Raw genomic sequence first — 13,666 nt, 5'->3', positions numbered from 1 at the left:
ATGCTCCATAGCAGGACTGCTATGTATTTCAGCACCAGTTGGCTTTTGACGTATCTGTATCCCCCAGCCTTTAAATTTAGGCTGATTGTTATAAAATCATCATTTAAAGGAGCTTTAGGAAGATTTAAGAAAAAAACCCCAGGAATTACAGTCACACACATGTATTAGAGGCAATGAAAAAATACTACTTAAAGGCTGTGTAAGTCCTGCCACAAAAATTTTTTGAGGGATTTTTGTCATCTTAGGCTCTACTCCCACGACTGACCTTGGCTTTGCATCCTGCCCTTTGAACAAAGCAGGAATAATATCTCAGAGTGTTCAGGAGATAAGTCTGGCCAAAAAGTTACACTGCCTTCAGATGCAGCAAAGGATTAGAATTCCTGAAACTGTCATGGACTTTGTCAAGGCCTTTTTAAGCATAATTAAATCTGTCTCTTCTTCATGATCAACCTCCTTACAGGTCCACAAAGACAGCATTTAGGCAGCCTTGCATGATGGCCACTCCAAACTATTTTCTTGAATCCTACAATGTAAAGACCACTAAATGTTGTTTTCCAAATGCCATAAAAATAACATACCGAGCTAAAAAGGCCAGGGATCATTTTGTACTACCCCTCTGAAAAGCCTGTGGCTCACTCCACAGCCACCTTTTTAGTTGAACACTGTGGGCTTTTTCTTCTATTTTAAGAAAGTTATAATCCAGAATTACTGTTTTAATGAAAATATGGCAGAGAGGAGAATGAACTATATAACATCATTAAAGCCCAGAAGTTTCTTAAGGCTTGTCTCTAACTCCAAGGCCTCTGCTATAGCAAAAAAAAAAAAAAAAAAAAAAAAAAGACAAAATACTCCAGGGTAGCAGTTCACACTGGCATAAATCATTCAGAAAGCAGTGATATAACAGTGATTTATTCATTACCTTACTTATTACAGTGTAAAAGAACCATATGAAAAATTCTGGAAAGAGCTCTCCACAGATGGGAAAAAGCCAGCACTGAACTGGTGATGATGAACAATCTGCCTTCCATTTGTAATTCCACCTGAGAAGATGCAGATTTTAGCCGTGCTCTGCGGCCACTTCACAAAAAAAAAATAAAAATCTCGTAACAGTACTGAATTCCCCTCCTCCTCAGGGGGTAGCAAACCTGTGTGGGCACAAAGGGAACACAGGGCTTCTGACTAAAGTTTTATTTTTGCTGCCTGTGCAAATTATTATTTATCAGGTAATTATTATTACTCTTTTACACCAGCAGCTTTTCTGGGAGAAAAAAATGCATCCAGATGTCTCACTGGAGAACAGTCAGACACGTCACTTTGTAAAGGGTGAAGGACAAGGCTTTTACAAGGCCATGAAAATGCTAACAGGAAAATACTACTGGATTTGTTTATTTATTTTTAATTCAAATTCTAGAATCAGCAAGTCTTTGCAAAGATAAGCAGTTTCAGTAAGAAGAAGTAAGATGATAATAAAAATATTCCTCTAAAGAACCACTAAAGTTGAATCTTTGGTAAAATAGGAAATGAAGGAGGTGGGACGTGGGGAAGAAATGATAAACTAACAAACAAACAAACAAATAAATAAATAATAAAGCTCCTGTAGGAAAACAGCATCTGTTGAAATAGAAAATATCTGTCAAACAGCCCAAACCACACTATTTCATGGTATCTATTTTTTCCTCCTGTTAGTCATGGTTTGCAGGAGTTTTATAACCATGGAATGATGCAGCTGTAAAAAAACCCCAACTTTTCCAGTTTATTAATAGATGCCATAAAAATAAATACTAATTTTTATCTTTTCTACTTTTGAGTAGATCCAAAGTAGCACAAAACAAATCAAAAAGCAGACACCCACAACAGAAGATATGACTAAGCCACATCAAGTAGATAAGAGACCAAACTTCAGACACGCTGCTAAATCAAATTGGTATTTACATGTAAATATTTTATCTTGCACATAAACTATTTGTCTCAACACCAGTCAGATCAGTGAGGCCTACACAGACAACTCACGTTAGCACTGGAAGTGTTTTCCTTCTCAGGGCTGTACTGAAGCAGCACATCACAGATACTGCAGATTTGAAAGTAAAACTGGTGAAGAATAACACAATATGAAAAGGACACACTTTTTATCATTATCCCAGCATATCTGTGTATGGTTTGAAGCAAGAGGTTCTACTCCAAGGACTAATTTCAAAACATGTTATAAACTCTAAAGGACTATGTGCCAACATTACAACAGGTACTAAGAAGCCCTTCTCCCTGTTTTCATGACTGTCCCTCTCCTATACATGATGCAACAAAGAAAACGACATTCTCTTGCCTAGTTTCAACTCTTCGGTTTTCACAGGCAGTCTGGTACGAACAAGAACCAAAATGAATCAGAAGCTATGTGAGAATTCAAACTATGCATTAAAAAAAGCGGTGCTGACAAAATAATCCAGCTCATTCACATCCTCTCCTCCACATGCTCTTCTGTTTCTGCTTCCAAAGGAAACCAGCAAGAAGCACAGAAAAGTTGACACAGCATTCTGAACCAAACTGAAGTTAGAAAGGAAAAACCCTAATAGAAGAAGCAAAACTATCAGATACCTTCCCTAAAGAATTTAGGTCGATATGATCAGGGCCAGGAGAAAAGTCACTTGAGCTCCCAATTCAAGTGCTGCTGCCAAGTCGCACTGTGGGAGGTTTTAAGCAGACCTGCAAGCTTCTAGTCCCATCTGTAAATGGCACTTGTCTGGCACTAGGTTTAAAAATGAAAAACGTTTCAGACAGACATACTTGAGGAAGCTCTCTCTAACCAAGAGTGCTGTTTTACTTCCAGAGTTTTCAAGTACAATGTACTTTACTTCCTGCATAAAGTATGGGAAGAAAATTGATGTCCAGTTTCTCATTTATATTGGAGACACTTCCCTCACCTAGTCTGTGGAAACTGAAGTTTTTAATAAGGCATGTTCTAAGGAGAGAAAATAAGACAAATCTTGCTCAGCTTTTTGCAGTGCTGTCTTCTACATATGATATTTTTGCCCTCTGATTTATATATAGAAGATATATTACTGCTTTAAATAACTCCTTACATGAGAATGGAGTAAAACAGATGAGAAATTCCTAACAGGCTTACATCTATTTACATATAAGTAACTAGGAAAAGCATGGGTAAGAAACAAATGCATTACAGAAATTAATTTAAAAAACAGTCAAAATCATTAAAGAGCTAAATTCAGTGCATGGTTTATTTGCAAGAAACTAGCTAACCAGCTTTTACTGTAACTACATGTGACAGATCAGAATGAAACCAACTGGGAGTTCCTAATCCTTGTGACAGGACATTCAATAGCACATTAGGTTTTAAAAATTGAGACCCATTGCAGTGAATACGCCTCTATTTTATTTCAATAAATAAACTATTTTCTCTGTACAAAAGTTGGAAAGGCTTAAGTTTATTAAAACATAAGCCACAAACAAAGCATGTAAGAAAAATGGTACCAAAGAACAAAGTCCAGATGAAATTTTGCATCTGCTGCATATAAAACACTCCACCCGCACTTAGCTGCATCAGGAGAGAAAGGGAGAGACACAGCTACTTATTTCTGCTGAGGGTTCTTTGCTTCTCAGCGTGCTCCACGATTTTTTCTTCCACATACAGCCCCTTTCTCTTTCTCACTGCATTCATGTACTTGCGGGCCTGGTTCTCCGAGTCTGCCTTCTCCCCAAAGTGCAAATATTCCTCCTCAGTCGTTGGGACCCAGAATGGGTCACTTGAAATGATCTACAAAGGGAAACAAACAAAAAAAGAGTAAAGTAGTACAAAAGTTTATTAGCATATTTCAAGTAATCAACTGCTGAAGTAGAGAAACAAAAGCAGAGCAGATCAAGTTGTGTGGAAAGCCTGCAATTAGCTATGGAAGCAGAAAACAAGTGTTAAGACACACTCTGCAGCTCTTGCCCTAAGAAGCCCACAATAACTTTTCAAATTCAGCTGCAATTATCTGCACAGTTTATTCTAAAAGCAATTTCAACTGTCCATCAGCAAACAGTGCTAGATAATGTTCAGAAAGTTCTCAATTTTCAAGAGAGCTCCTTATTTAGAATATTATCGCACAACAATTGTATTAGAATTTGTCAGAACTGAAGATCTGTGCTCATTTCTGTGTCCTACGTTTTCCAATCCAAATCCCGAGTTGGACAGATGGTTTAAAAATCACTGTTTCTGGTTCTAACACATTGAGCAGAGCTGTTCTTGCAGCTTTGTAGGCCTTCTCTAGAACTGATTTTAGACCTAACATGATCACAGAATAACTGGATGTGCCTTTATTTCCAGTTCTTCCTATATATCCCACACTTCTGGGACTGCCACAGAGGGTGTTATAGAGAACTCTAAATATGAACACTAGGAAGGGATGGAATTGACCACAGTGTGACACAGGTTCAACCGCAAATTTCAAAAATACTGATTTTACTTAATTGTAGATTTCCTCACAAGATGAAGTTACAGATAACATATTTTTACTAAAAATCCTAAAGATAATACCACATGCGTTTCTTAAACAAAATCGTCATAGAAAAAGCAGTCCAGACACGTATTAGTTACTGCAAGAATCACAATATTTTTAACAACCGAGCATATTATGCTATAATAGTTTCTGAAATATTAGCACTAATAACTGACAAGGAGGCAAGTAATTTTCCTAAATAATCAATTTTAGCTTAAGCCTCTTCTACCGTGGCAAACTTTTTCTTCTGACAAATCCTTTCAATTGTCATATGGTACTTCAACCTAAGCAAAATTTCCTAAAGCTCAGGTTACACATACTAGCAAGAAGAGGAATTAAAAAATGATGACTGAAGATGGACGATTTTCCATAGAAACATCGACAATTGTGGAGTCCTAATTTAATACCTCATCTTAAATAACTCCCAACACAACCACACAAATCACACTTTATGGGGAGTTAGAAGAATGACTGTGGCAGTCTAATTTGTATTAGGCAATACTGTAGGTTCAATCTTGCAAAAATGGGATGTAAAGCTAAACCAACAAAAATAGTTCTCGTTTGCTACAGTTAAGCACATGCACAGACTTGTTAAATTAAGTGGGTATTACTCGTGGTGAAAGTGACAGCCAATCTCAGTCATTTCCATGGGAAATGACTATGCACAGGGTTGTGTGGCTGAAAACCAAAAGCAAGTAGAGCTCAGAAATCAAGTCTGAAACAGCTTTCCAAATTTTTCGGTGTTTATTTTTTACCATAAACATAAGGACTGTCTAACCACAGAAGAATCTGCTTGAGTCATACCCATTCTGATGTCTTGCACAGGGCCTTATAACCAAAGCATAGAAACTTAAAAGGTGACTCCTTGACAGCTTACATAAATAAAAAAAAAGAATGGTCCCCACTCTATGAGAGTTTGAAAGTTTCACTGTTGTTTTACGCACTAGAAATATAGAAAAAGGGCAGTGAAGATTGCATGCTGACTTGATGAAGTTGTAGTGATGCTCATCCTGAACATCTTAATGATGTAAAGCTACCAGGGACTTACCCTTTCATGATCTGCATAAAGAGCTGAGCAAACAAAAATTTCCAAGTCTAAGAACACATGAAGGTGATTCACGCTCAGGATTTGTTTCAGACTGTACTGCTGAGGGAGGTTCTACAGCTACAAACTGGAAAGTTAAAGACTGTTACTGTGCCCTTTCGTGACTTTTTTTTAACTGGCAAGAAATGTAACACCCAGAAATTACGCCCAGAGAGAAGCAGTCAGACAGCAGTTCTTGAAGAATGAATACAACAGAGGAGTCCAAAAGTATACAAAACTGAACTTACATATCTAATCTACCTGTAAATATTTGGACACTGTACTAATGGATGTTTAAGAAAATCCCCAAGTTTGACAGACTGGCTCTTTCAATAATTGATGAAAGATTTGCTCTACTGAAGTTTTGCACTGGATATTTCTTCCACTGACAAGAATTCTTTATGCTTCAACAGGTCTCAGGGAAGTCAGCATAACAGCAGGTTTGAATGCACTATTTAGTACCTATTAGCCAGCAAGGGTAAACCTATTCCAGCACAGGGTTACAGAATCCTGAGTGTACCTTGTACTGCTACATGATGCACAGCAGCGCTGTAAAGAGGTTAATTAGGTTTCAAAGAACTACCTCAGGAGATAGCTTGGCTTATGAACCTGCCTAAATAACTCAGCCTAAATAACTACACACTGCTCCTAGAGCAAGATCTGGTGGCATCAGAAGATTTCTGCTAGAGGACCACACCTACCTAAACGGTGCAGATCCACTATGACAGAAGAATTAATTAGCACAAATGTTACCATGTTGTGGTAAGCAATGGGAAAAGAGGAACCTGGGCATCATCTTTAGGAAGTCACTGTAGCCCTATTGTGACACACAGGGATGTTACTGACACAGTGACCTAAACAAAAAAGTAGGAAGTTTTTCTTTTTTGAGAGTTCTGATTCTGTGAGTGAAGGCAAAGTCACAAATTACCATTCCTCTTTTTTCATATCATATTAATGCATCAAGGCAAATGTTTATAGCAGGTGGCATCCATCACTCCCTGTGCTCTGTTAATACAGTGCAAGCATGCAAAAGGAGAACGGTGCCAAAGCATTGTCATCAATTTCCTCACAATTGGAACTGTCAGAATGGTGGGTCTGGGTTTCTTGGAATCAGAGCTAAGAAGCTTTTTAGGTCCTGAGCTATTGTTTGCATTTACAGGAACCGCACAGGAATGGTTCTGGAATTTGCAACAGAAATTGAGTTTTTGTCTGGATGAAGCCCTCAGTGATGAATTCTAAATGGACCATTCCTTCTGGAATATGGCATAGTTATTTCCCAGAGGACATTTACTGTGGGTCCTGAAAGATCCACAGGATCAAAGCAGAACAGACACCCAGAAACATTATTTATTCTATGCTGCATGCCACGTTTAATTTAGAATTATTTAAATGTTTCTATGTACTACTTTTTCAGTACAAAACTAAAACATACGGCCTAAGACTCCTCTTAAAATCAGAAATGTGACAGCATCTTGATAATCCTTTTTCAAAAAGTTACATTCCTAAATAGAAACTTCAATCAAAAGAGAACTGGACATTCAAAATAATATGCATTCCACAGATGAAAAAGTTTTAAGTGACTGAAGCAATTCAGTTAACCTTCTATCAAAGGTCTGCCTCTCTCTCACTCTGCCAGTGGGTTCTGCGTCTGGGAACCACTGAGCAGGGGAGAAAAGAAAATTACCACAGCCAAACCTTATGTCCCAAGTATAACAGACAGGAGATGTCAAGAGGCACTAGTATCAGGAATAAGACTCTGTAAAACCAATGGTATTATGGTATTCTTAGCATTATGATAAAGTACATTTTCAAATACCACCATACTGTATGTGATTTGGTAACTGGAAAATTCAGCACACCTTTTCTCCAGGAATTTTTTAAGGACTTGGGAATTTTTCATTTTAACAGCATGAACTAGCCAGTGGTTATTTATTACTCAACACCAGAATTCTCTGACAGGGACAACGTCAGCCTTAACTGCAAACAGCCCAGCTCACACACATACACAACAAAGTGCTTCCTCCTTAGCACAACTGAGTATTTCTATACATCTGCAAGGCTCTTCTGAAAGACATTTATTTTAAAAAGTGAACTCTGTATCAAGATCCCTGCAGTGGATCACTGGACCAGCACTTATTCTATTAGAAAACAAGCATTTTCTCTAAATGCGGTCATATAAAATGCAAAACAGGGATATGAATCACTGCACAGCAGCTGATACAGTTTTTAAATCTGTTATTACAAACACTATGCCTAAGTGATGGAACTGTTCCTATTAAAGGAGCATTGAAATAAAGGAACATTTTAAATTAATTTTCATTGATTCATTTTCTAGAAAACTTGGGTGATATAATTAGTTTAAAGTATGACTATAAGCACACCTGTAGAATTCCATTATGCTTAAAATAAAAATAAAAACTCCCAGTCAAATGCATGAAGTGTGTGCCATCACTCACTGCAGAACCTACTCTAGGTATAAATAAAACTGTTTATAATGTAGTCAGCTGGGATGAGGTATTTCAAAAGAAGTAAATAGATTACTTCAAATATTGTAAGTGAATGTGTATTCTTTAAAAGAAACTATTCTAAAGCAAGATGTTTCATTAAATATAACAACTATTCAAACCAACACACCCAAACAATGAAGTCTCATAAGACTTGTTTAGTAAGAGCATGCAGAGTAGCACAGGCAAAACAGATGTCACTCCCTTTCAGCTTAACAACATTCATTATTCAAGCTATAAATGCTTGTATCTCTGTGAGAGACGTAATCTGAATACCTGTAATAATAATCAATAACTATACTATGTCAATACTGATAGATGACAGAGTGTGTACTAATCCTGCAAATGATTATGTAAGCTAATCAAGCTTTTCAGTAAGACATGAGTTAGAGCAGGCCACTTGCAATTCAAGAGGACTTGGAATTTTAAGGCTTAATTTGAGGATGATTTATTATTTGCATTTCAGTGTCACCCAGATGGCTCCAATAGTGATTCTGGTCCCATTGTCTGGTGTATTTCACAAAATGATGGTAAGAAACAGTTTCTGCCTAAGGCAGCCTAATCATGCAAAACAAGGTTGAGAGAAGCATCAAAAGCAAATAGAAGGGATCTGCCTAGTTCATCCAAAAGGTCAGGCAGATTTGGGAACACAGCCACGCTCCTGTTAGCATTTCCCCTACTGCTCCTTACTGTCTGATGAAGACAGAAAATTTCTTTCGAGCCAAATATCAATGTAGAAAATGCTTCTGTTGGACCACGAATAAAAAGAGCAGTCTTACATTGTCTGATGGAGATTTTAAGACCAGCAAGCAACATCATGGCCTTTGTGAACTGCTCAATAAGAAATCCCAAGAAACATTAAAGTCAGTGTGACTGGGCGCTACTACCAGCAGCCATCAGAAAGCCAGGAAAAACATCATGCCAGAAGTTCTTTCCTGTGTTTTAATTAAAAAAAAAATCAAAATAACTATTACAAACAATTTCAAAGATGATACAGCCTCCAGTTGATCAGAATCCTTTCTACCTTGGAAAATTGGATGGCATAAAGGTACTCCAAGAGCATTTACAGTTCAAGTGGTGTCCATCACCTAGTAATGACAATGGCATAGACAAAGACTATGCAACTGAAAAAGGTACAGCTGATATGCACATCTGAGATGTCTGAGAAATACAAAGTTTTAGGGTAAACTTACTTTCAGGTAAAACAGCAGGATCTTGCAGAGGTGCATGTTTTCAAGAAAACCATATATAATAAGCTGGGTAGTGCTGCACTAATTCAAGGCCACTTGGGTACTGGCAGTGTGCTTCCAGAACAGAGAATACCCTACACGAAAGTACCTTGTCTGCAGATACCCTGCAAGCTAAAGAAGCATCCAAATCTATCCCATAATTCAGAGCTTCCACACACAACATATAATGGGGACTGCCAAGGCCTGAAAATACCTGGTTAGATACAAGAACTCCTCTTCCAAGAAATATTGTAATAATGAACATTTACACCGTTAGCTACAAACTCATACAAGTTTGTTTTGGCTCAGAAGCATCATCCTTGTTTGTGTCTCAAACAGCAACAGCGATGCTTTAGCCTTGACTTCAGCCAGGAGCTGTTAACGGGAATTTGGTAACTGGAAATAAAAAAAGGAGATGCGAGGCCCTACTGCTGCATTTTTTCCTAATACTTAAGAAACATTTATTGAGAAAGAGAATTAAAGCCACACCCCTACCACTTTTATTTACTGTTTCAATTAGCTTCAGATGTCCTTGCCAAAACAATGAGCTTTTCATATTTGAAAGGTTCCAGGTTACTCCTTGAATTCATTTATGTGCCTAAACTGTCACTGGTGCAATAATGTATGTAAAATTACAGTTCAAACCTAGAATAGATTCTCTCTCATTACCTCAGCCTGCTTCCTGTTTAATGCAAGCCTAACAATCTCATCCAGCAACTTCTATATTAAGCCTCATCTTCTGAGCTGCAAAACGACTTACAATTCGAAAAGCAGGAATTAAAATTCAGAATACAAAACTGCCAGATTCAGAAGTCTCATATTCCTAGCAGTTATTACACACAGTCCTTCTCTTACCTTTCTCCACAGCCCTGAGGCACGTTCTAGGCACTATTCTATTTAGAAGGGAGACAAATAATAACAATGAATCCTGATTAAATGTGTTTACAGTTCACTCATGTCCCCCTCAAGAACAAAAGTATGTCTAATAGCTAATCTTCACACAATTTAAAAGATGTGTTTTAACACGAATACTACACATTTCACAACTTTACAACTAATAGATGCCTTTGACAATTCTTGCTGAAAATTCAATCAGCATCTGAATAGAGCCACATGCATTATTTTTTTTCACTTTTAACACAGATTTCCCAAATGGGAAGAGAGTTCCATTATACTAAGGGTTGTGCAATCACAAATACCTTCTTGTTCAAAACCTTATGATTAAGATAAAATAACATGACTGAGTAAAACGTTTAACTTGCAAAGAACTGAGAACAAAAGAAACAAAAAAACATACATTAACTGAAAGTGTATTATTAATTCAAAGTTTAAAAAAAATACAACTAGTTCATAATTATCCCAAAGTTAAATATTTTCCATTAAGAATTAAATAAGAAAGTTTATATTGAAACCTAAGAAAGTACTGCCAAGTAAACCCAATACACATAACATTTGCCTAGCTTTTAAAATTAGTTAGTTTAAGCTGGGACTAAATTGAAAGCTCCCACTAACGGTTACTTGGTGCTGTACTTCACAGGCAGGAATAAATTGCATAAGCATGCCAGAAGAAATTAATAAAAAAGGAGTATCTGACAAGATAGACCTCGATCTATGTATTGCTCCATCCCTTGGGGCTGGAGCAATCTGAACTACACAAGATCCATTCATTAACTGAATTTTTAAAAAATGGCAATATCATTTCCTCAGAGACCAAAATGGCTTCATTTAAATGTAGGCTCTATCACTGACCTTCCTGTGTTTAGAGCCTACAAATCACAGTAATGAAATATAATAAAAGAGTGAACTCAAATCTCAATTCCTTAAACATACTCTTTGCATGAGATTTCCATGAGGTGAAGTGTTCGAAGTTTAAAAATCCCCCAAACTGTCTATTTCACTTTCTGCAAAATGGAGTTAACAACACATTAGAAGGAATTTGTGTAGACAAATACATGTCCCAGGGACTCAGCTAATGAGCTGAGCACACTGAGAAAACACCAGCAGCACAAAGTTCACTCAGAATGCCACGGAAAGGCTTGGGAGAGCGTGCAAGCAAAGCAGCAGCCACACTCTGGGTAACAGTTCTATCACTAAGGAAAAAAACAGTTGAAGATTACACAAAGTTCGCATCATATTATCTTACACAATGATGCATTAAATAGTAGGGATTCAAATAAAATGCTGATGTTTATCATGTAGATACATATACTATAATTCACCAGTAAAGTGAAAATGTCAAATTCTTGTGCAACACCTGATGCAACTTTGTGCAGAATTCATAGAGAAGAAACAGGAGCTGAGATACAAACCACTTCCCATGATTTCCCTGTCATACTAACACTAGAGATTCAGAAAACTGTATTTATTTAGAAATTGTCTTGATACTGTGAGAGTAACATGCACTCCTTCTGCCATCACTGCACAGAGATAACATTACTAGTAGCTTAGTAAAGGGCTTATTTTATCACAAAAATATGTGAGCATGGCTTTCATGGAGACAAAAAAACCCAACCCTCCCCCACTGACAGATTCCCCAGGTGGAAATGTGACTGGCTTACACAGTAATTTTCCTACTACCAATGCATTTAACATACTAGCTGTAATTATACTCTCTCTCAGAGGTCAGCGTTAGAAAATGTCACCAGTTGTTCAAATCTCCCTGTCCTATGCAAACCTAGAATGATGTGTGAATATTTTCTTATGTGACATTCGTAGCAACTGAAAGTGAACGTACATGCCAGGGGAGGCCTGAGAGCCACACGGTTCATGGTTTTGCTTAGTGCTGCAGCACAGGAGCTACAAATCCTAAAGAAACTGGCACAGAACAATGGTCAGCTGGAATTGACGTCCTTCTGGCAGATATTCCTTCAGGGCACTGATGTCAGAGGTTCAGACAAAAGACCACTAAAGCCACAAAACCTCACCAGCTGCACTTCAGAGCCCATCCAGAACTGACAAGATTACTGTACACAGTACAGCCAACACTCACTGGTTTCAGGTACCTGAGCTGTACCTGGCTGTAAACAAGAACCAAAATACATAACTATACTCAAAAGATGCAGTTTACCTATTTTTTTCTGTGTACACCTCTGTGAAGAGTGTGGTTTTTTGCTTGGTTGGGGGTTTTTTTGTGTGTGTTTTTTGTTGTTGTTGTTGGTTTTTTTTGTTTGGTTGGTTTTTTGTTTGTTTGTTTGTTTTGTTTTTTCCCTCTTCCTTTTTTTTTTCCCCTCTTCTTTTTGCATTCTGTGCAGCTGTTTTTCCTTTCGTGGTTCTATGTGAAGTTGGACTTAGCTACAAGAAGATTAAATAAATCAATATCAGGGAGGAGCGTAAAGTCCTCGGTGCCTGCATTTACTAATACTAATACATTTACTAATACTAATACCACTGCCAAGCAAGACATCATGTTTCCAAGTGTACTGTTTCAAGTACTCTTTCAAATACTCTTTTTCTAGTATGTGGCCAGTTTGCAGAGGTCTTCCTTTTCCATTATCATCCACAAAAAATTCTTGAAGCAGTTACCACAGTTACTAATAAAGAAATACAGTTAGTGGAGTATTTTACAGATATTACCTAGGGGGACAACTTAGCTGTGGATGAAGAATCCACACCATGTGAAAAAGCAGCACATACTTCAGAGAAACATTGGTAAGCAGCCCATAGCTGGCAACTGCAGGGAGTGTCACTGACCTCAAAAATCTACAGTTGGTTGTACTCAAGAGACTTGACATTTGAGGTGACAAAATATATCAGAAGATCAAACAAAGAATTTTTTTCATCCATTTACAAAAGATTCTATTGTTTTCTAACACCAAATAAAGGAACACTTTACCAAATCAAACAAACAAACAAACACCCCCAACCAAACCCAGAAAAACTTACGCTTTTAAGTTATTTGAAAAATTTAAGGTGAAAAGTTTATACCCACTGACTTTTGCCCTTGAAGCCACTTTAAGCTTCTTCAGTGGAGTCTTCTGAGGAGCTCAACAACGCAGGTGTCTTGAACAAGGAGCTCTGATTTACAGCCTTTTCTTTTCCTCCCTGAAGATCTACTCTCCACATCACAGGAATAAACTACACTGCACTTTCAGCTGATGACACTCCTGATCAGTTTTCTCACTTCCTACTTGCTTTACACCTTCACATTCAACTCTTCATTTCTTTAAGTGACAAGGATGACCAAAAGGAATGATGTTGAGGACACCATTACTTACTATCAGCAGACTTCATTTTGAAAGAATGAAAGAAATTTAATGTGCCTTTTAAGCAAAATTTATGTTGTCTTGGAATATGGAAGGTGCCTGCTAGACCTTAAGAGGTTAAGTTTCACGGGCATTAGATTTACTGATGCATTTATTT

The 13,666-nt window shown here is 37.4% G+C and overlaps 1 protein-coding gene across 1 annotated transcript in view; it reads right to left on the bottom strand.

The window, feature by feature from the left end:
• Nucleotides 1-3,212: 3,212 nt before the first annotated feature.
• Nucleotides 3,213-13,666, bottom strand: part of EFL1 (elongation factor like GTPase 1) — a 63,978-nt gene continuing 53,524 nt past the window's right edge. The window contains exon 20 of the mRNA XM_040077587.2: nucleotides 3,213-3,766. Coding sequence (XP_039933521.1) covers nucleotides 3,578-3,766 — 189 coding nt within the window. The 3' untranslated portion in view covers nucleotides 3,213-3,577. The remainder of the gene's footprint in view (nucleotides 3,767-13,666) is intronic.

Source organism: Hirundo rustica, chromosome 13, assembly GCF_015227805.2.
Source record: "Hirundo rustica isolate bHirRus1 chromosome 13, bHirRus1.pri.v3, whole genome shotgun sequence".
Lineage (NCBI taxonomy): Eukaryota > Metazoa > Chordata > Aves > Passeriformes > Hirundinidae > Hirundo > Hirundo rustica.
Note: the sequence above shows the minus strand (reverse complement) of the source record. Positions and strands in the feature narration are given on the sequence as shown.